The sequence below is a fragment of the Pseudoliparis swirei genome, chromosome 11 (genome assembly GCF_029220125.1).
Source record: "Pseudoliparis swirei isolate HS2019 ecotype Mariana Trench chromosome 11, NWPU_hadal_v1, whole genome shotgun sequence".
NCBI lineage: Eukaryota > Metazoa > Chordata > Actinopteri > Perciformes > Liparidae > Pseudoliparis > Pseudoliparis swirei.
Genome location: NC_079398.1, coordinates 14,515,886 through 14,539,473, shown reverse-complemented (window position 1 = coordinate 14,539,473; position 23,588 = coordinate 14,515,886). Strand labels below are relative to the sequence as shown.

Genomic DNA, 23,588 nt, shown 5'->3' with positions numbered 1-23,588 from the left:
GGGATAGTGAGAGAGAGAAAGATTCAAAGGGAGGGACACAGGAACGAATACAGGGACAGACAAAGAGGGGCAGAAGCAGCGAGAATGAAAGAGGGAAAAGAGGTGTATGAAAGCAGAACTGTACGGAGCTTTTGTTTTACCTGTTGAATCCTCCTGCAGTCCGACATCAAAGGACAGCTTATCTGTCTGTGACCTTGATGTCTTCAAACAGGCCAGGTACTGTGGTACACATCAAACCCCCCAGGACACAGCGGTCACACACAACCCTCTGCAGAACACCTTGCTCACACGCTGCTGTTCGTGCAACAAACATGAGTTGCTCGCGGCAATTTCATCTTGATATTGTGTTATTTTTCTTCCACGATGGTGACATTGAGTGCGTCCCGGTCTCTTACCATAGAGCTGAAGGAATGTCGAAGTAGGATGGCGTGTCCATACAGAAGAGTCTTGTGTCCGCCACTCTGCGCTGCCTAAAGAGATCACACACACACACACATCGTTACACGCCAGCTCCAGCTCCAGACAGAACAGCCCGGTGGTCTCCCTCCAACCGCTTCAATCAACACCCAACCTCTGGCACTGAATGTTGACCTCAGCGAGGACCTTCTCGTGCAGCGATAATGACATGCAATCTGACTTGCCGCGGGAGATGGAGTTTCTTGCTCCTGTATCCACGAGCGGAGAGGATACAGGGCCATCTTTCCAGCACTCCGACGACAGGAATGTGGGAAGGATGCACAACTACTGTGAGTCTCCGATGCAATGTCAACATTAGGAGGGAATGACTCCGCCGCTTATGGGGTTGTGTTAAGATGCAGGCGGGGGAACAAATGGCATCTCTAAGAGGACGAAGAAGAGTTCTTGTTGTTTTTCTTCGGCAAGCAACTCCCATTTTACTCACCTTCCTTATGAGCCTCTAGGAAGCATTGAGGTGAGAAAGAGTGTCATTATTCAGAAAGAACCATTGTTCTCCTGAACCTTTCTGCCTGCCTCCGCCTTGGTACAAATCCAGTGGGCACACATGATTGGCAATAAATACATGTTTAAAGAGGGATTAAGGAAAATAAAGTGGCTTCCATTCTTTGATATTATACAAAGCCAAATGCCATTGGGACAGAATCAAACAGACACGTTGATGTCACATTGAACTGAAACTACTTCCTCTGCACAAAGAACTAATGTGATGTAGTCACTTAAAATCCACCAAAGCTAAGTAAATATTTGTTTTAAACCAGAGACTTGTGTGAGAGATACACGCATCACAGCAGCGTTTTGTGGAAACAACCGACCATGCACAGCCTCTCTCTCTCTCCTTCTGTTTTATTTCCTCTCCCTATAGCCCCCCCCGATTGGCCACTGGGATAATAGCCAGCCTGTGTTTGGTGCAGACTGCAGCACTGGCTTCTTCTCTGCTTCTGGCTACTGCTCTATGCTGGCTGAGGAACTGAGCTTAATGCGGCGAGGCACATCCAGCTGCAATCACCACAACCAATAAACCCGAGCCTTCCACTCACTTCCTTCTCCTGCGGCTGGGGAGTGCCTTCCACAAATCGAGTGTACGGGACAACTGAGGGACATTGTGGCTCATATCAATCATAAAAATATTTTTTTTTGCATGTGGAGACACAATGCGGCAGAAATTTAATGCACCACGAGCAACAGAAAAGAGTAAAACTGTATTAGGCTCAGCTTATTGAACCACTATTCAATTAAAGACATTAGAGAAGCAACAAGTACTGTTCCTCCTGTCCACAAGTGAACCAAATCAAACGTTTGTTCATCGCTTTATGAATAAGCAACAACAAATGCACTCAGATTAGTCGCTGGTGTTTACTGTGCTACAGAGGGGGTTACAAGTGTGTTGTCTTTGCAGGTCTTCTTCAGTCTCAGCACCTTCCGGCTAAAAAACACCGTGAACTAATAATTTTCTCCAGCCAGTGTCTATTGATAAGCCCATCTGTTCAAAGACATATTGATTTTAGAGCCTCAGCCGAGACGTATTCAACCTCCATTTCTCCTTTAATGGTGCTTCCTCTGGTGACATTTCAGTGCAGGCGAAGAATGATGAATAGAAAGACAATATTGAAAACAGATAAATGTGAGAGAAAACAGTGAAGTAACACAATAAAAATGGTCAATCCAAGTTATCTAAGCCTCTGGGGTGTTTGCTATCAAGGCACAAAAGGAGTGAAAGATTAAGGAATGGATTTTGGCGATGAGTAAATCTTCCAAGTTGTCTAATAATGAAAAGCTTCAATATTAAAGATCAACTGAAATCATATTTAGTCCATTTAGTTTTTACAAACAGTGGGAACATCTGTCTTGATAGGTCTGTAAATGCGGTTCAAAATAAAGTGATTTATTTGCCTGTATGGTGGTCTCGCATAGCCAAACCTCTCTGACGGTGCCGGGTCATCGTTACCATTGTGGGAAAGGGGGGAAACGTTATTTCAATTGTTTTGTTTTGGTTGGCGCCATGTACAGGATGCAGCAACCGTTCCCTTGCAACATATGGAGCATAAAGGGAGAAGAATGCCACGTATAAAAAGTGCCCAAAGGCCTTGAGTCTCACTCACGTCCTGCAAATGGAAATTCTACAAATGACTGCAAAGATCGTGGCCCAATTATACCAAAAAAAGATGTAAGATAGATTTCTCCCTTTTGATTTCAGATATATTTTTTTCTAAATTGACAACATCGGACATGTGATTTACAGACAAAAAATGCTGTTTAATTTCAGTTGGACCGATGAGGCAAATATGTCGGCAGTGAAGCCAATAGACTTGACTTCTGTCATTCTGCTGCACTGAAAAAAGCTCTAGCCCAGAAAAATACATTGATCTCAGAAGTCGAGTCGATAAATATGAGCCTCAACAACTGAAGATTTATGGACATTCATTAGCTATGTGGCATTGAAGGAGGAAGTGGCTCACAGGGAATTTATTTTTGACTAAATCACTTATGATGATGATTTTCTGTCTTGTTGCAGAAATCTTGGTGTCAGCTGTTTGCATCCCCTCAACGCATACATCAAGAGGGAGTGATTACAATAAGATACTTTGACTAATTTAAACGTATCCTACATGGTGAAGTCTGTATGAAACAAATGACACCGCGATGCGCATCTGTCTGATGCCCCCGAGGGCACGAGTAATGAACATCTGCCGCTGATCCAGCATCGGTGACGCTGTCGTTCTCCACTCAGTAAAGTAACCTTATTGGAAGTCTATACAAACCTCTCTGTGTCTCTGTCAGCTCGGCAGGACACACATCGTCTTACCCAGTGGAGACAAACAAATCCATAAAATCACGAGTTATTTCATAGCATGGACTCTGGTGTTTGCATAACCCACGATTTCTACCGATTTCTGATGTAAAGACACATGTTCAGTGGTTTTATTCGGCAGTTGTGCTGTGTGGCGAATCTACTGCGCCATGCATTGGGGGTGAGATGGTAATGGTACGAGTTGTGGACATACCCATCGGTCGGGGCCACGCGTCTATCATGCAGGAGATGGAGGTCAAACACAGAAAGTAGAAGATAAAGAGGGGAGAATTACACATCGGTCACAGCCATGAGAGGCAAACACACTTGCAAGAAGACAACTAAAACAACATCAGGTGCAGTGATTACAGTGTTGAATGAGTGTGGATAAGCGAATCTCATAGTATTGATTGAAAAAAAGCCAAATCTACAGTTGGCGGCTCTCTTTACTTGGAGAAGGTTTCTTTCAAAATATATGTGCGCTAAATGATGCTGTTTTCCTTCATGCCTGGGTGTGAATCAAAATGGGCTAAAAGGCACACAACACTGAGAAAAGCTGCAGTAATGCCAGAGCATCTCCTTCATCCTCATAAATATTCATAGGGGCCCAGACCTCTACACAGTAGGGGTCCCAAGGACACTGTAATGAGCCTATTCTGCCCAGTAATATCTTTATAGTGACTGATTATGTTCACAGTACTTTACTTAGCTCACAGCATTCATTACAATAAACGTGTTTTAAAACCTCCTCTTTTGAACGTGTGAACAGGGTGGGACGTGCAGTACATGGCGGATGGCTCGTGATGAGTTGGAAGTATGGCGTGTTACCAATCCGGGAATGTGTGTCAGCGTGTGTGCGCGTTCGCCGTCACTCACCCCCTCAGTGTTCTGTCCGCTCTTAGCCAGCATCTCCTGGAGGGCCCGGACGGACAGAGACTGCTCCAGCACGAAGGTACAGATGCACAGGTCCGGAGGAACGTACTGCAACGACAGGCGGGCCTCGGGTTAAAGGGGAACGCCTTTTTAAGGCCCATTTCATTTACTTTAAAGCTCTCAGCGCCCCAATAAGTAGGACTCACAAAGGAATGCTGTAACTTTGCATTACTGGGAGTCTTGTGGAGAGGCACTAAAAGATGTCGGTAAAAGTAACCCTTGACTTTTATTATCTTTTATTTTTTCACTGAACCAATTCATGTGATGATGTCACCACTCCTGGCTCCAGATCTATGTAGCAGCCGTTGCTCCACAAAAAGCCATGAATCAAAATGTGTGTTCCTCCTCATCTTCCTCATCAGCATCTGCTCATGAATTCGCCGGCTTCCACCACACATCAACTAATTGAAACCGTAAACGCTGACCTCAGTGACCTCCATGTTTACTTCTCTGCCACTTCATTTACGCATGAGGGTCATGTCACTGGAATCTGATATCGGCCATATTGAAAGAATAATGTGAACAGCCAAACACAATAATTGTATACGAGTAATCACAATTGAGCACTTGCAGTATGAACGTCGCTTATGAGACCGCTCAAATTAAAAATTGCTCACTGCAGCTTTGGAACTGTCTTAAGTGCTTTTGCTTCTTTGGGGAAGCAGTGAAAACATTCTGCAAAAACAACACTGACGTAATATCACATTTTAAGTGAGCCCAGGAGAGACAGAACAGCATTTGCAGTTATTTTAACTCCTCTGCGTGTCGACCGGATGAATAGAAGTTGGACCTGGCATCTACAGTACAAGCTGTAAAGCATGTCCTCAACTAAAGCCCAAGAAAGTTAAGAATATAATTATGACAGCAGTTGCCTGAGAAAGAACTCTCTTATATTGGCCCAACGTGCTCCCTCGCTAACCAAAGCAGCATTAATGAGATAATAACCAAACCTGTCTTACCTCTCCCGTCAACACTGACTTTGATTTAGTATTTAAAGAACTTTTTGCTGCATAAGCAAAAACATCCACATAGAGCCACAAAAATGAAGAGTGCTTCCTGATTCCACAGGGATATTTTGATCAGATGCCCACTCATAAAACCCGTGCTGACTGCTGCACTTTGACCGCACTTGAACCCAGTTCGTCTTAATCAAGTGCGTGATCATCATTAAAAGGTACTTTAAAAACAGATAAAGAGTTCTCGGGTCAGTCTGCGCTGGAAGGAGATGCCGAACTGGGACGGGAGGGGAGAGGGGCGACTCGCTGACAGAATGAGGGAAGCAGGGATGAAGATGTTCTGGGGAGTGGCTGCAGGATAAATGATATCAACCTAAACACCCACTCCGGCCTCCTTGTGGAGCATCTCAACTCCTCCCTAACTGGTTCAGGTAAATCTAACCTCCTTTGTCACTCTTGCCTGTCTTCAAAACTTGAGAGCCCTGACACTGCCATATCTTCATTAAAGCTGCTGTTATCAATATGTTCATGTTAACAATGGACTTCTAACAGGATAGATATGGCTGACGGTGAGAGAAGTATCGGCTGACTGTGCAGTTTCCCTCCGCTCTCCTGCTAGACAGCGACCCTCAGACTGTACGGCAGCTGCACAGCACCGAGCGGCAGGCAGACACGGCCAGCGAGGGGAATCTAGTTTTCCTCATCGGCTAGTGGAGACCAAAACAGCTGATCAGGGTGAACAATGGGTTTAAATTAGTCATGTGGCCAGAAATGCAGGTCGAAATAGAGGTAATGCGTCTCTGTATCTGCTATGTGTGTCAATAATTATCATCCGTTTGTGTTTTGTCCACGGCTTGTTTACTGCTCACTGCCTCTGTTAGCTTAGCTTAGCATACAGACTGGAACACAGGGGCACAGCTAGCCTGCTGTCACACGAGCGTCTCTGAAGCTCACAAACACATCAGTATGAATGTTATATCTGTCATTATGTCTGGAGTCAAAAAGACCACAACTTACACTGGTAGCTATTATATGACTAACAATTATTTCTCTTTTGTAAAGATGATGAAAATAAGATATAACTTGTTTATTTGTGAGCTTCAGAGGTCTCTTAGGGAGATGTTATTTTGCTTTGGACAGAGCCAGGCTAGCTGTTCATTTCTGTTTTTTTAGTCTTTGTGCAAAGCTAACCTACTCCTCAAACTTTAAAAAGGAAACCGAGAGTGTATTTCCCAAAATGTCAAACTATTCACAACTAAATGTACAACACCTGCACATCCTGCCCCTACAATCTGTGTACAACACATGTTCAGCGTGCTCTTTGGGTTGGGGATGCATTTAGCACTGTCACTGTGAAGAAATCATAATAAAGGGCCTGGTGAGAAGCGATCTGACCCCGCCCTCATCTCTCTGGATGATTAACAGCTGACCTTTGCCCTCCCCGGGACGCAAGCCTGTAACAGTTGGTGGTAAGCTGACCGCCTAAAGAGAGCAAGGCAGTTAAATTAAGGTCCAGAAGAGCTGGAGGGAATAATGAGTGGTGAGCTTGACAGCAGCTTGGCCATGGTCATGTGCCAAAAGAGTATAGCTCCATGGTGGGCAGGGTCAGATAGGAGTCTTTATTTGCCTCCACAGAGAGGCTGGTTGCCCTGAAGAGCTGACCTCGTTCTCTGCCACTCCTTTTCACTTTAATTGCAGGAGCTGCTAAAACTTTTATCTGCACCGGCAAAGACAGAAGCCAAAGACAGATGATTTGAAAATAACTGATGAGTTGGCATATTTGAGGAACTCTGTTCTGATTAGGGTTGGGTACCGAAACCCGGTGCCAATATGGTACCGGTTCCAATACAACCGGTATTACCCGGACCGAAACGCAACGCACATTTCGGTGCTTCTTTCCGGTGCCTGAGCCGATTGAAATTGAAAAAAACTATTGTTGTGAACGTCTCTGGTGACTCCGCCCTGTCAGCAGGTTACGAGCCTCTCATATTTAACTCTGACAGCGGAGGCTGCGCCGTGTGTGACGACGTGAACCCGTGCCGAGCACACCGGTGTCAGGCTGGACGCGACGGGGAGGCCGTCACCGGTCCCCCTGAACACGTGGAGACCGATTATGACGAGCAGCCTGAACTCAGATTAGTACCGTATCGTTGATTGCAAGTCTTGCATTCATAAAAGTAGGCCAAGAAATAATAAATTAGCCATTATAACCATGCTTAAGCTAGCTCGTAGCTAGCGCGAGCTACGAGCTAGCTACGGGCGTGACAGTCTGCTATCAGATGTGTTGATGTCCAGCGGTCCCGGCTGTATACCCGGTGTTACCGGGAATATAATGACGGAGGAATAAAGACCGTGGGGCGTCACTTTGTTTCAGTGGAACTCTCGCTGTCAGAAGCAAAACTTTATTTGTCACGTGTCATCTTCAGTACCTCTGATTGGTTGTTCTCTTTGCCTATCAAAACAGTGACAGGTTAACCCTATAAGGTCTGCACATGACAATACATATCACATCATATAATGGAGAACATATATTGTGTATGTTAACAGTCTGATATCCGTTGTTTGTCAGTGCTCCATGATAACGGCTTCTACAGGGAATATGGCCAAAGAGGTTTTTAATGTCCTCATTGTGCGTTTAAAAAAAAAGTATCGGTTCAGGCACCGTTTAGGCACCGGTATCGTTTTAAAAGTACCGGTTTAGCACCGGTATCGGAAAAAACCCAAACGATACCCATCCCTAGTTCTGATTCACATACTGTACACACAGTCACAGCATCACTGCCATTACGCTGTGGGGGCGTCGACCCTCAAGTGGTCGTAAAATTGAGTCGCTGACAGACGAGAGCTGCTGGTCGTATATTACAATCAACCAGCTCCTCACAGGCTGATTGATGTTGTCATTTAAACGGTGCACACTCAAAGTCAACCTCATCCTGTGGTCCTGGTTCTGAGCCCCCCAAGGAAAGAGGCCTCCTATTCAGGGGCACAGTCCCACTTCTAAATTGCCATCTTGGGTTTTTACACCTCTCTCCATTGTTGATCCCAAAGGTGGGTGAAGCCTTTAAAATTTAAAAAAAAGCTGGCAATGAAGATAAAGTGCCAGATAGGGAGACCATCCATCACACCTGTCAGGTGCAATTACCATCCAAAATGGGTTAAAGCATCACCTGCCTCTGCGCACAATACCCCTCCAGCCCACACACACTCGTTGTGCGAACTGTTTGAGGGCGGGACGGGCTGGTTGGAAGGAGACAAGACAGCAATGCCAGGAGGGACATGGATCTTGCATTTCTTCTTCTTTCAGTCTCTTTTCCCTGAACAACATCCTGGTATCTCTCACATGTGCATGCCTGTCGTCACTGCTCGAGCGAAAAGAATCGAAGACACTCTTAATGGATTATAATTAAAAGACAATCAATGCGGAAAAAGCCCATTAGGCCCGCTGTCAACAGGCTCTGCTGTGGGGAGACGTACGCTCGCGTTGCTCTGCTTCCTGACTGATAAGACGCAGAGCAACGAGGGCCGACAGGTCAGAGGGCACTGCGGCTGTTACAGTTCTCTCCAACAGCCAATCATCGTCCCCACGGTAAAAGTTAGGGTCTTTCCTAACCAAAAGCCGTGGGTTGATGGATCCATCCGTGAAGCTGTGAACGCCCGTACTGCTGCCTATAACTCCGGTCTTGTATCCGGCAACATGGACGAGTACAAGGCAGCGGTCTATGGACTGACGCCGCAGGCTTATGGCGGGGCTACGGACTATCACAGACTACCAGAGCAGACCCGCTATGGTGAGGCCGACGCATCCCTAGCGGACGACCTGAACTCATTTTATGCACGGTTTGAGGCTAGCAACAACAGCGCTAGCTAACAACAACACCGTTAAGCGTAGCCGGTGAGTTCTACCGCTGACGAACACACACTCTGTGACCGAGCACAGTGTGAGGAGGGCTCTGTTGAGGTGAACACCAGGAAAGCTGCAGGTCCAGATGGCATATCTGGGCGAGTACTGAAGACCCAACCAGCTAGCTCCAGTGTTCACCACAATATTCAACCTCTCCTGGCTGAGTCCGTGGTCCTGCCTGCTTCAAGAGATCCACTATTGTCCCTGTGCCCAAGAATGCTTCTCCAGCATGTATGAATGACTACCGACGGTGGTCATGAAATGCTTTGAGAGGCTGATAAAGGACTACATCTGCGCCTTCCTCCCTTGCTCCATGGACCCGCTGCAGTTTGCTTATCGCCCAAGCAGATCCACAGATAATGCTGTCTCCCAGGTACTGCACACCACACTCTCTCATCTGGACAGCCAGAGGGGGCTATGTGAGACTGCTGTTCATTGATTATAGTTCAGCTTTCAACACCATAGTCCCTCCAGACTGGCGGCAAGCTGATTGAGCTGGGACTGAACACCCCTGTGTGCTTGGATCCTGGACTTCCTGACCGCCAGGCCACAGGTGGTCAGGTGGGGGCAGACACCTCCAAATCCCTCACCCTGAACACAGGATCCCCAGGGTTGCGTCCTCAGCCCCTACTGTACTCCCTGTACACACATGACTGTGTGGCCAGGTTCAGCTCAACACCATCATCAAGTTTGCGGATGACACAGTGGTGGTGGGCCTGATCTCCAAACTGTGACAGAAGGCCTACCTGGAGGAAGTTGCTGATCTGTCACTCTGGTGCCAGGACAACAGCCTCATCATGAATGTCACCAAAACTAAGGAGCTGATTGTTGGCTTTAGGAGGGTACAACAACAGAGGCGTACTCACCACTGGGGATTAACGGGACTACTGTGGAGAGGGTGTACCTGGGAGTCCACATCACCGAGGATCTGACATGGTCAACAAACACAGACACTCTGGTGAGAAAGGCAAGGCGGCGCCTCTACCACCTCAGGCAGCTGAGGAAATTTAAAGTTTCCCAGAGGATCCTTCAGTCCTTCTACTCTGGAGCTGTAGGCCTGACAGGAAGCATCACAGCCTGGTTGGCAACTGCTCGAGACAGGAAGGTTTCAGAGAGTAGTGCTGAGCACTTCACTCCCACCCTGCAGGACTTGTACACCAGGAGGTGCAGAACCAGAGCCGCAGGATCATGAAGGATCCTCACCACCCCAACAACAGACTGTTTCAGCTGCTGCGGTCAGGCAGGCGCCTCGGTCACGCTGCAAGAACAGAGAGACTGAGACGGAGTTTCTTTCCTCAGGCCATCAGGACTGTGACACCACACAACTGCCCTCTTCCACACATACACACACACACACACACACACCACACACACACACACACACACACACACACACACACATTATTGTAAATTGTGTACTGCATTGTATTGTTATATTGCTTTGCTGCACATTGCCACTTTCACTGTGCACCCCATTTCACTGCACATTGTGCCAAACAAAAAAAAATCTTGATCTCTCATCTTGAATCTTGAATCATCATGTGCTTCATCAATTGTGTGTTCACTTCACTTCATGCTGCAAGGCAATTGTACTGACAACCTGCTGATTACACAATTCAGTTTAAAACCAAACGTTAGCTCACGGCGGCTCAGCAAAAAGCTATCTGAGATGAGGCAACAACAGAGCTGTTACTAAAAAATACTCAAAAAACACACATCAAACACGTCCATTCTAGGATTATCATCCTGAGGCGGGGGGCGGGCCCGCCACGTCGTCCACCCCCGCCTCCCGGCACTCGTGTGTGAGTGTGTGTGCGCTGGGCTTTGATGAGCTGCCTTGCTGGCTACTGCTTCTTTGCTTGCTGGCTTTTGCGGATCTTAACAAGGATGAACTACATGGATGTTTGGTTTCCATGGAGCTCTCAGCCCGGGTGAATGCATCCTCTCATGCGGTTCACTTTGCTGCAAACTTCTTCATGTGTGTGTGTGTGTGTGTGTGTGTGTGCGTGCGTGCGTGTGAACATCGTTTGAATAATGTCTCTTCACATCAATGTTTCATCAATTCACATCAGATTTCACACAACAGAGAGTGAGTCAACCTGCCTACCTTAGCCTCAGACGGCCTCATGCGTGGGCAGCCCCAGCCCTCAGCAGCCAGGCAGAACTTGCGATTCTCCTTCTGGATTCTGGATGCAGGCCACGCACTGGAGCACCACTTCATCATCCTGTCGAGACAAAACGAACTTCAGTCTGAGGGTCTGTGCGTGTAGACTGTGCGAGTGTGTGCGTCACGTCCCGAAAGAACCCCACTTCACCCACGGTCACGCTCACGGTCACGCACTCGTTTATTGGTCAGGGGAGACTTTTGTGCCTTCCAAGTGTTTTGTCTCTGGTCTTTTCCCACCACAGTGGTGGAGGAACAACAGGAGACTCAACATATAGCCATACAGCGAGAACTGCTCTCTGGGTCTGACAGTGTTGTCACTATTACTTGTTGTGTTTCTTTGATGAGGGACTTCATTTGTAGAGTTTTAAAAATCCAGAAATCATGGCATTTTTGTTTGACAATTGAGTCGTTTCTGAATGTTTACGAGGATCAATAAACTGTCGGCTAATTGGATGAATTTCCTGTTTGAATGTGATGATCAAGCAGACACAGAATACAGTGTCACAAATGTCTAAATACAACAATCTATATGTTCTCTGTCACATGCTGATACAATAGAGAATTACAGGAAGTGACGATTGGACTAGTCTTTTACAGACATTGGGCCAGATTCACTAGATTATTACCTTTGCATTGAAAATGCCAGAAGGTAATGTTTTGATCGCCGTGTATTTATTTATTTATTTATTTGTATGCGTGTTATTCGCAAAACCGAATGGCATGAAATTTGGTGGGATGATTGTTTATTATCCGGGGACCAGTTGATTAGATTTTGGGATCGATCGGTGCAAGGTCAAAGAACATGAACAGGTCAAAATCTTTCGCAGAACTCAAAAGTATTGAACCGAATCGCATGAAATTTGGTGGGATGATTGTTTATTATCCGGGGACCAGTTGATTAGATTTTGGGATCGATCGGGTCAAAGGTCAAGGTCAAAGGTCATGAACAGGTCAAATCTTCTTGAATCACATGGAATTTGGTGGGATGATTGGTTATTATCCAGGGACCATTTGATTAGATTTTGGGATCAATCGGGTCAACGGTCAAGGTCATGGAAAGGTCAACATCTTTTTTTACCAAAGCACGATACATTTTTGTCCAATTGGCATGCAACTAATGCCAAAATGTTCATAATTCAATGCCCAATCTTGTGATATGCGAAGGTATGCGCTCTACCGAGTGCCCATTCTAGTTCATATTTAGATTTGTCCCGTTGTATGAGTGATGTGCAATTATTCTGCTGGTATCCAAACCGTAGTTTCTCATTGATGGTTTGTATATTTCATTACTTTGAAGACATTTTGAATTTTGAAACCCAATATAAATGAAACATTATCCTGTTTGACTGCAATTTGAATAACAGGCTAATATAAGTGTAAATGTATTCATATAGCCTAATAAAATAACTATTAACTTCAATTGGGTATTGAGGTTACGTATTTCATATGCAACCATTTCTTCTTCATTTCGGTGACACTGTTCCTTAATTCTGCTGCGGACTCTGTTCAAATGTACAGACCTTCCTCCCTGGACACCTGGAAAGCAGGACTTCAATAGAGATGGTGATGTTTTATCGGAGACATCATTATTCAAAATTAAAACTCATGAACGCATGCTCATTTATACAGAACCACCACAACCAGTAAGAGAACGCGAGGATAACAATATGGAAATGCTCTTGCATGAGATCCAATATTAACTGAGTGTTGACATAAGGATAATGAAGGACTCAAATTCAAATAAAAAAAACTATTCAACTCTTCGATGCAGATGAGCCATGTGGGTGTTTATCTCTTTGTAAAGGTGTAGCAATTGATGCTGCAATTGTAGCAATTATATACATCAGCAAAGCCCCCCCCCTTCACAACAGCAGAGCAAGTGGAAATCTGCTGATACAGGCTGCTAGGGTATGGGGATTGGGGGGGCGGGGGGGGCTTCTGCACAATGGCCAGCTGCATTATTTAATGTAAGGGGGCTTGTGCTGAAAGCAGAGAGCAGCAGCAGTAGTGGTAACAGCAAACACTCCATTGTAATGTTGCATGACGCACGGGAGGGAAATCAAGATGACTCTCTTCGATGCGTCTCTGGATGCCGGTATAGTTCTGTTTTGAACATGTGCGTGTGTAGAAAAATCACCAAAAAATCAATGTGCTGAGTCTCAGAGCCCTGAAGAAGCATGCACGATGAGGCTCAGGGAGAAGTTTCAATGCAAAGCACATTGAGAGCGTTTGTCTGTCGGGATAAAGGATGGTGTGCAGTGATAACGGGGTGAGGTTATGCCGCGTTCAAGGCATAGCTGAGTTAGCGTAATAATCAGTTCCCACATGTACATTTCACATAACTCCCAAGTTTAGACTCTGCAACTGAAATATGGTGTGGTATACTCCCCAAAAAAATATTTTCATCCCCACACGACCAACTCTGTAATCATTCAACAGTCTTCTCTTGATGCCGTGAAGTCTCACAACTCATTCACATCTCCACCGCTCATTCCAGAGGATATGAACGCAGCGTTAGCTTGGACTCAGATAAGGGGAACCACGAATAGATAAAGAAACAGAAGTGTTCTTTCAGAGAGAAAAATAGACTAGAAATTGAATAATCAGTAAAAAAAAAATGCTGGGCAGCACGGTGGCTCAGTGGTTAGCACTGTCGCCTCACAGCAAGAAGGCCCTGGGTTCAAATCCCGGTCGTCCCGGTCGTTCCAGGTCCTTTCTGTGTGGAGCATGTTCTCCTCGTGTCTGCGTGGGTTTCCTCCGGGTATTCCGGTTTCCCCCACCATCATAAAGACATGCACCGCATCATATGGATGTGAATGAATGTTGGTGGTGGTCGGAGGGGCCGTAGGCGCTGATTGGCTGCCACGCTTCCGTCAGTCTGCCCCAGGGCAGCTGTGGCTACTGATGTAGCTTACCACCACCGGGATGACTGTGTGTGTGTATGACTACTGGACTCTGGACTCTGTAAAGTGACTTCGGGTGACTTGAGAAGCGCTATATAAAATAAATGATGATTATTATCATATATACACTACCGTTCAAAAGTTTGGGGTCATCCAGACAATTTCGTGTCTTCCATGAAAACTCACACTTTTATTTATCAAATGAATTGAACATTTCATAGAACATATAGTCAAGACATTGACAAGGTTAGAAATAATGATTAATATTTGAAGTATTAATTTTGTTCTTCAAACTTCAAGCTCAAAGGAAGGCCAGTTGTATAGCTTATATCGCCAGCATAACTGTTTTCAGCTGTGCTAGCATAATTGCACAAGGGTTTTCTAATCACACATTAGTCTTCTAAGGTGATTAGCAAACACAATGTACCATTAGAACACTGGAGTGATAGTTGATGGAAATGGGCCTCTATACACCGATGGAGATATTTCATTAGAAACCAGAATACCTTGATGGCTGTTCTTTTTGGCCGGCTGCTGGTGCTTGGCAATCCGGCTGCGGCGAGAGCCCACAATAATTCCGAGCTGCCACTGCCGAGAGGGAGGAGAGGAGGAGAGTGAGCGTGTTTGTCTTTGCGGTCGTCGTGTCGTGTGTGTGAGGTAACAAAGAAGATGTCGAACCACCAAACCTCTCTGGCGGTCTGGTGCTGTGGAAAACCTGGGGGTGGGGGACCTCGGGGCTCTACACTTGAATATTAATTTACCACATTAACAATGTATAGAGTGTATTTTTGATTAATTTAATGTTATCTTTATTGAAAAAACAGTGCTTTTCTTTGAAAAATAAAGACATTTCTAAGTGACGCCAAACTTTTGAACGGTAGTGTATATATGTAAGTATTTAATCATATCCTTAACAAAACATGAATGCAATGTTACTATTACTTGGGATCCACGTGTACTATATGAACAGTGGGAAACAGACTTAAATGAGATAATATTGACCGCTGGAATTGATTGTGCCACTCATGGGTCTGTTATGGGAAAGACTTTGTAGAGTGCCAACAGTCTTGGATCAATATGAAAATGTTATTCAACACAGATGCAGACTTAAATGAAAAGCCCTCTATGGTAAATCAACACTTGGCTGAACTGGAACATGCAATCCGTCTCCTTGTTGAGAGAGAGAGAGCACAGCGTTGATTTGGTCAATATCAGGACAATATTGATCCCTGCATTGCAATCCTGCCTGTCTGAGTGCCAAGACACACACACACACACACACACACACACAAGCATCTCAGGAAGCGCTGTGCCAACGGCTGCTTGTTTCAGTAGTGGCGTTTTGCTTTTATTTTATTGTCTTTTTTTGCACTTTTCCTCTCTTTTTCTTTTTCTTTTCTTTCACGTTTGTCTTAGTTACGGTCGGACACTGGACCATAACTACTTTTTTCGATAATTCTACTGTGGCTTTTGTTCACTTTGTCGTGAGTATCGGTGAGCCACAGCAAAACAATGACGGGACCGCGCTACTGCGTGCTCAGCTGATCGCTGTGCAGGCAAGCTTCTGCCTGGAGAAAGACCTGTGATCCCGCTGGAGCTACGGAGGAGGGCTCGCGTTGCAGATCGGGTGTCAAGCGGAGGGCTAAACGAGGAGATACAAACCCTCGGTACCGTCGATCATAACGGGAACGTGAGGTCTTTGGCGAATAAGACGGATGAGCTCGGCGCTGGTAATGACCGAGGATCTTCCGTGAGAGCAGTCTCTTGTGCTTCACTGAGACGACACGCGGACTATCCGGATCACAGCGCCTTTGCCCGGCTTCAGGACTGTTCGGCTGACAGAGACGCTACACAGAGCGGTAAGATGAGGGGCGGATCGCTGTTTATGTGAATGAACGGTGGTGCCATCCGGACCATGTGTGCGTGAAGGAGCGCTTCTGTAGCGAACATTGAACTGTTGGCCGTGGGGATGCGCCCGCATTATTTGCCGAGAGAGTTCACGTCCGCCATTGTGGTTGTCGGTGCGTGCCGCCATCAGCTGACGCTGAGGAAGCTGTGGACACCATCCACTCCACTGTGTCTGCTCTGCTGAATCATCAGCCTGGAGCATTCATGGCTATCACTGGTGACTTTAACCACACCACATTGGAAAAAGCTCTGCCAACCTTCCATCAATACATAGACTGCCCAACAAGGAACAATAAAACTCTGGACTTGCTGTATGCTAATACTAAGGATGCATACAGCGCCACTGCCCTTCCCCCCCTCGGCAGGTCTGATCATGACCTGGTCCGGCTGACACCCAGGTATGTTCCTCTGGTGAAGAGGCTGCCGGTGACCACCAGGACTGTGAGGAGGTGGTCTCTGGAGGCTAACGACGCTCTACAGGACTGCTTCGAGTCAACGGACTGGGATGTGCTGTGTGGACCGCACGGGAGGACATCAACAGTATGACCGACTGCATCACGGAATACATCAAGTTCTGTGAACACACCACCATCCCATCACGGACTGTGCGCTGCTTCCCAACAACAAGCCCTGGATCACCAGGGACCTGAAGGCGCTTCTAACATGAAGAAAGCTGCTTTCAGGTCTGGAGACAGGGATGAGCTGAGGAAAGCCCAGCGCAACCTAAAGGTGAAGCTCAGGAGGGCAAGGACTTACAGGAGGAAGCTGGAGGCCAAACTCCAGCTGAACAACACAAGGGAGGTGTGGTCTGGCATGAAGCAGATAACTGGCTTCAAGGTGGGAGGGAGACAGCCAGGGGCTCCTGGAGAGGGCCAACGAGCTGAACTGTTTTTCAATAGGTTCAGTTCACAGCCCTCCCGTCTCCTCCACACATCACACCTCCCAAACACCTCCTCCCCTCTGTCCCCCTGCTGAGCTGCACATCCACCGAGCCCTCAATAACAATGGGCTCCTCCACCTCCCCTCTCTGTGACGACTGACCAGGTGAGAAGACAGCTGGAGAAACTACACCAGCGCAGAGCTGAAGGTCCTGATGGCATCAGCCCCAGGGTCCTAAAGACCTGCGCCACCCAGCTGTCTGGTGTCCTGCAGCGCCTCTTCAACCTCAGCCTGAGGCAGGGGGAAGTCCCGGTGCTGTGGAAGACATCGTGCCTGGTCCCTGTCCCAAAGAAGTCAGCACCATCTGGCCTCAACGACTACCGAACCGTCGCCCTCACCTCCCATGTGATGAAGGTGCTGGAGAGGCTGGTCTTGGCCCACCTCCGGCCGCAGGTGAAATCATCGTTGGACCCTCTGCAATTTGCTTACCAGCCTCATGTGGGAGTGGACGACGCCATCATCTACCTGCTGCAACGAGCTCAGTCGCACCTGGATGGAACCGGTGTCTCTGTGAGAGTCACTTTTGACTTCTCCAGTGCATTTAACACCATCCAGCCACTGCTGCTGAGTGAGAAGCTGGGTGGCGTGTGGACGCGTCCACCATCTCCTGGATCACTGACTACCTCACAGGCAGACCACAGTTTGTCAGAATGGGCCGTGTGCTGTCTGGAACGGTGGTCAGTGATGTTGAGCCCCACAGGAACTGTTCTGTCTCCTTCCTCTTCACCCTGTACACCAGTGACTTCCAGTACAACACGGAGTCATGCCATCTGCAGAAGTACTCTGATGATTCTGCAGTGGTCGGGTGTATTAGGGATGGACGGGAGGAGGAGTACAGGGCAGTGGTGAGTGACTTTGTAAAGTGGGCCGATGAGAACCACCTGCGGCTGAACGTGGCCAAGACCAGAGAGATGGTGGTGGACTTCAGGAGGAAGGCGACAGCTCCTACACCTCTGAGTGTCCTGGGAGTGGACGTGGACATGGTGGAGGAGTACAAGTACCTGGGCGCTCCATCGACAGCCGACTGAACTGGAAGGCCAACAACAACGCTGTGTACAAGAAGGGGATGAGTCGACCCTTTTTCCTGAGAAAGCTTGATCCTTCAACGTGTGCAGCAAGATGCTGGAGTTATTCTACCAGTCGGTTGTCGCCAGTGTGCTGCACTTTGCCATTGTCTGCTGGGGAGCAGCATCGAGCCGTGACACCAGCCGCCTTAACAAACTGGTTAGGAAGGCTGGCTCCATCATCGGCTGCCAGCTGGAGCACCTGGAACAGGTGGTGGAGAGGAGGTCGTTGAAGAAACTGGTGTCCATATTGGACAACCCGACCACCTCTCACCACCTCCTACAGGGACAGAGGAGTACTTTCTCCAGACGTCCCCCCCCCCCCCGCTGCCACAAGGAGAGATACAGGAGAACATTCCTGCCGACGGCCATGAGGCTCTACAACAGTTCACCTCTTGCCAGATCACCCTAACCCTTCTTATATTTTGTGTTTTGTTTTTTTATTCTTGTGTGTTGCTGCTACTGACTCGACAAATTTCCCCTTGGGGATTAATAAAGTATATATCTATCTATATCTATCTATCTATCATCTATCTTAATCAGAGAGGCGACCACTCCGTTCTGACGAGCCCCTTTCCCCCCACACTGAAGTACAACTACCTATCTGATTGTGTCTCTCTCTTACTCTGCCTCCCTCCATCACCGACTCTCCTTACTCAGCCAGCCCTGTTGCACCTGGCTGCTACAGAGGAGGAGGAGGAGGAGGAGGGGGCACTCACTGCTATCAATCATTCATAAAGTGAGGCACTAAGTGATGTCAGTCAGACTGCAAGGAAAGAAGACACTCTCCTGAATTTGGAGATGGCTCACTTTACAAAATCTGAAGAAAAGAAAAGACTTCTAGTTCTGCTACTTTTGACCGACTGAATGCAAAGATATCGGCAGCGACAAAGAGAAAGGTCAAGAATCAGAGCGTCGCACCGAGAGCCAAAGAGAACATGGATGTTTCTGGCCCTGTCAGAGGTGAGGAAACCCACATTCTCACTTTTGTGATAACATAACAACAACATAACCGCTCTCAACATTATTTTGTGTGGTTAACTTTTTTTGTTTGGTTTTTAGGCTGAAACAAGCCAGAGTACAGCCGTGTAGCAACTGTGTGAGGTGGTACTTTGAGCTAACGTTACCACGATGACCAGCATTGTGCTGATGTTTAGCATGCATAACATTGACCTCGTTCCCTATCTTAGTTTAGCATGTATTCATCTACACCAGGGGTGTCAAACTCATTTTCACCGAGGGCCACATCCGCCTCATGGCTGCCCTCAAAGGGCCGGTTGTCACTAACACGGAATTCTAACTACTCCAGAACATATTGTTAAATAACTGTCTTTGCATTTGTTTATTGTTTATTTAGGTGTACTTATATAAATGTATAACTATATATGCAAATGTATTTAATATTATAAAATAAATCTATTTAATTTCATTATATTTATTTTAACCCACATTACTGTATCAAAGATCAAACGAACATTATTACATTAACTTTGTTAAAAGCTTTGTCACAGTTGAGACAGGTGGTTCTCCACTGGTCTGGGCAGTGGTTCTCCACTGGTCTGGGGCTGTGGTTCTCCACGGGTCTGGCTTTGGGACGCACTATCACCCCTGAATGACAAGCTATGACCGAAATCGAGGGACAATTTTAACTTCTCAAATGTATTTAATGAAAAGATGGTGCAGTTTGAACCTGAGAGTTCAGAATATCACAGTATGCACAACAAAACTATTTAGTAATATTCCCTTTTACAGTCAATTATGAACCAACAAGTGAATCTTAAGGACACAAGGTAATACAACATACATTACTACTCAGTAACTTCGGACTTTAAAACATGTCGAAACAGTGCTTTCATGCATAAACATGAAATAAGAAAGTCTGGTTTTAAAAAGCCTCAAAAGATGTAATTCATGGCTCACTCACTGAACCTATGACACATAAAGCTGCTCTACAAGTCAGAGTCTTGAGGAGCAGCTTTTATACACAAACTCTAAATAAATTAAACAAGGGTAATTAAAAAAGATTCACATATTCAACATTAACTTTTCATATTATAAATACTGAAAAACATGAAGCAGCACTCACTTCAACCTTAGTGACCACTGACGTAGACCTGATGGAGGAATTCATAATAGGGGAACTGGGGATGTTTGTTAATACAAAGTCAATGTGGTCACGCGCGTCTGGATGTCCGCCGGGCGCGTGAATGACAGGACGCGAAAAATGCGCCTCATTCGGGCTGATTTTTTAAACTCGGGCGGTAAAAGTAGGCGAGACTGTTGAAATGCTCCGCGTAACGTGACAAATAGTCCGGCGAGTGACTCACGCGAGTACATTTAGTAAAGCAACGCAAGGGTTCGCCTCTCCTCTGGCGTGCACGCAGCATGAAGGAGCGTGAACAGACCGCAGTCCGCTGCAAAAAAAATGACCTTCAGAATAAGAGCACAAGCTTTTTTTCCTCCCTTTTTTAAGAAAAGGCATCATATTTATTTCATGCCGTCGCGGGCCACATAAAATGACATGGCGGGGCACATTTGGCCCGCGGGCCTTGAGTTTGACACGTATGATCTATACGTAAAGCTAAGAAAGGCTGGCAATGAGATTGTATCAAAGTGCAACGGGCCAGCCCAGATGGGACGTCAGGGCATTGGTCTCTATAGATTAAAGAACTCTTTCAGTTGTCCTTTAATAATGTGAGGAGTGAGCAGAGCCTCCAAGGGCATCTTGAGATTGAATTTTATCACACAATTTCATCATAATACTCCCTCTCTCATACAGTGCTCTCTCGCTATTATGCCTATGTTCAGTGCACCATGCATTTGTCATCCCCAATTACAGTATGTGTGTGTGTGTGTGCGTGTGTGTGAGAAGCAACAATGGCGTAAAAGTCCTCTGAGACTTGTGTGAGTAACGCTGGAGCATATGGATGAGCAGGCCGCCCGTGATGACGCCCCCCGTTATTTTCTTGGTTTCAACCAATCACGCTCTCTCCAGGTGGGGAATAATGACATTGGTGCAGATTTCTGCATCGTGACAGCTCGGCACACCAAAGGTCTCCGTGACAGGGCTGCAGTGAGCCAATCGACCGATGAATTCAGGCGCGGATTGAAGAGACGTTCCTGCCAGTGCTGCCCAACAGGCCTGACCTTGTGATGCTGCTGCCGGCATGGACTTACACACCGCCGGCTTCTGAATAAATGATCATCATTGATGATAGCGAGGAGTGATTACAGCGTTTATAGGCATGTAATGGGTTGTTATGTAATGGGTAGTGAAAAAAGAAAATATTGGCATTAGGCCTCTTATAAGTGTGCAATTATTTAAAGAGCATTCCCTCGTCTCTCCAATTCACTTTTTTATTGAATGTATGTGTACATCGGTTTTTTGATTCCAGCCCTCCAGACAACAAAGATGAAAAGTCCAGGTTGTGTGCAGTGGAACTTATTCCTACGTCGTGGAGTTAGTCGAAGCAGTCGGAACCAAAGCGCTCTCAGGAGGAGTCGGGAGTCTCTAAGCAGGTAGTGCAGTGCAAGCCGTCAGCTTACGGAGAGATTTACCACCGCATTGTGCGCTGCGCAGGGCTGCATCGCTTTGGAAAGGTACATCCTGGAGGCGCTACAACAAGTACTGTAAAGCTAGAAGCACACAGTATCATAGAGAGACCAAGCAAGCTGGAAAGAATGAGAGGAAAACAGGATTTATTTCCTGTTTTTGAGAACTGCTAGTCTGTGTGTGATGGCATCTGAAGTGCTCCGGTAGTTCATGTGTTGCTTCAATGCTTCCCATATGGCTTGTATCACAACTGCTTGCACTACGTTACACCTCGCACTCATGACGTAGTATACCATTGCTCATTTTCTTTCATGCGAGATATTCTACCTCAGGTTTTAAACATCCTCGCTGCAGAGAAAATAAACACTGCATAAAAAGGACTCTGGGAGTTACAGTATTACAACTTCCAGAGCGCAGGAACAACATGACAAGTCTTCATTCATGTGCCTCCTGTTTGAATCCCTGAAATGTCGGGTTCTGAGATGCCTTCACACCCGTCAGTCATGCATCAACGTCAACAACGTGTCTCTTGAAATGTGGGGGGAAAAAAGCGTACACATGAAATTACATTGATAAAATTGCATTAACCAAAATTACCAATTGTCAGTGTGCACGCCCAAGTCTTACTCAACTGGATTGGGGCAAGAGGGTTTGTAAATATAAAGGAATATAAAATGCAATTCCGCCTCCTGTTCAGAAGAAATTGCCCGATCAAAGTGAAGGCGTCTGGTAGTAAAATCCAGACTCGCGTCCTGCTGCTGCAGTCGCTTCCTGCTCCCTGCTTCGCTCTTTGAGGTCATATTTGTTTTGTCTTCTGCACCAAAGACTCCACAGCAAACTGATCTGAGGGTGGCACTGAACGGCCTTCTGGGAGGAGGTTGAAGAGCATATGGCACCACGGGCGAGAGGAGAAGACGGGAAAAAGACCCTGCAAGCAAAGTCGATGCAGCACACACACACACACACACACGGCAGTCCACAGCACTTGCCTTTGTCCCCGTGTGACACCGCTCTACAGTGTCCTTGCTAATGAGTCTCCATCATCACCAGGGGCCTGCTGCCAGTCAACACCTTCCAGAAGCCGGCTCACGCACCGACAATTTGTTCTGGACAGATTGGTACAGCTGGCCGCACGGTGCGCAACAAGACACAGCCGGGCAGTTGTTTCAACTCCTACATGCTTTCACGACCGCCTCGTCTTCCTCCTCTCACACCCACTCAGTCAGTTTGGACAGAAAAGGACCAGGTGTGACCCCGGCCTTCACAGAAGTAACGGGAGGAGAAGAGAGGACTGCAGTCACTTAGGTACCACATTCCTTTCTATCCTTTAATGTTCAGTCTTGGATGATGCGCTGTGAGACTGTACTCCTAGATGCGGTATGAATGATCAGAATTCAAAAGGATTTAGACTTTTGAACCGGTTGCTCCAGCATCAGTTCCCGTTAAGTGTTTACTAAGTGGACATTTACGCATCACGTTGTTGCTAACTCAACCGAATGCCAACACTAACGTCAGCTTGCTAATATATGACCTGTTAAGGGGAAATGTGAAATATGGAATAACACATTTGAGCTGATGCTTCGATAATAAAGTTTGGATAAATTCCCCAATAACATTGTGTGATTGGATATTTCCTTTTCTTACACGACTGCATTCATGCTGTTAATTAACTCTGAAGAACATATTTCCTCATCCATGCATGTATAAATATAACCCAGGAATAAACTATATAATAAATATAAAACATATTTGCAGTTTAAAATAACACATCACCCTCTAAATGTGTTTTTGGCAGCTACAGATTGTGACGCTCCAGTGACTTCCTGTTTACAAAGTGTACAGCTTTAATCAGACGGGGATACAAATGTTTACTAGTAAGTAATTTACACATAACTTGAGTCTTGATTTAATATTATTGGTACAACCAAATTTGAGAAAACCTTGTTTGAAAGAACTTCAGGACGTTACACAACCTTACTGATGGATTTATGAATCGCTG

General features: G+C 46.4%; 1 protein-coding gene across 1 annotated transcript in view; it reads right to left on the bottom strand.

Annotated features, from left to right (window-relative positions):
- Positions 1–23,588, bottom strand: part of LOC130201664 (ryanodine receptor 3-like) — a 110,996-nt gene that overhangs the window by 73,715 nt on the left and 13,693 nt on the right. Inside the window, 7 exon segments of the mRNA XM_056426752.1 lie at positions 141–219; positions 396–470; positions 902–916; positions 3,480–3,500; positions 4,142–4,246; positions 11,163–11,246; positions 11,248–11,280. Of these exon segments, the coding sequence (XP_056282727.1) occupies positions 141–219; positions 396–470; positions 902–916; positions 3,480–3,500; positions 4,142–4,246; positions 11,163–11,246; positions 11,248–11,280 (412 nt within the window).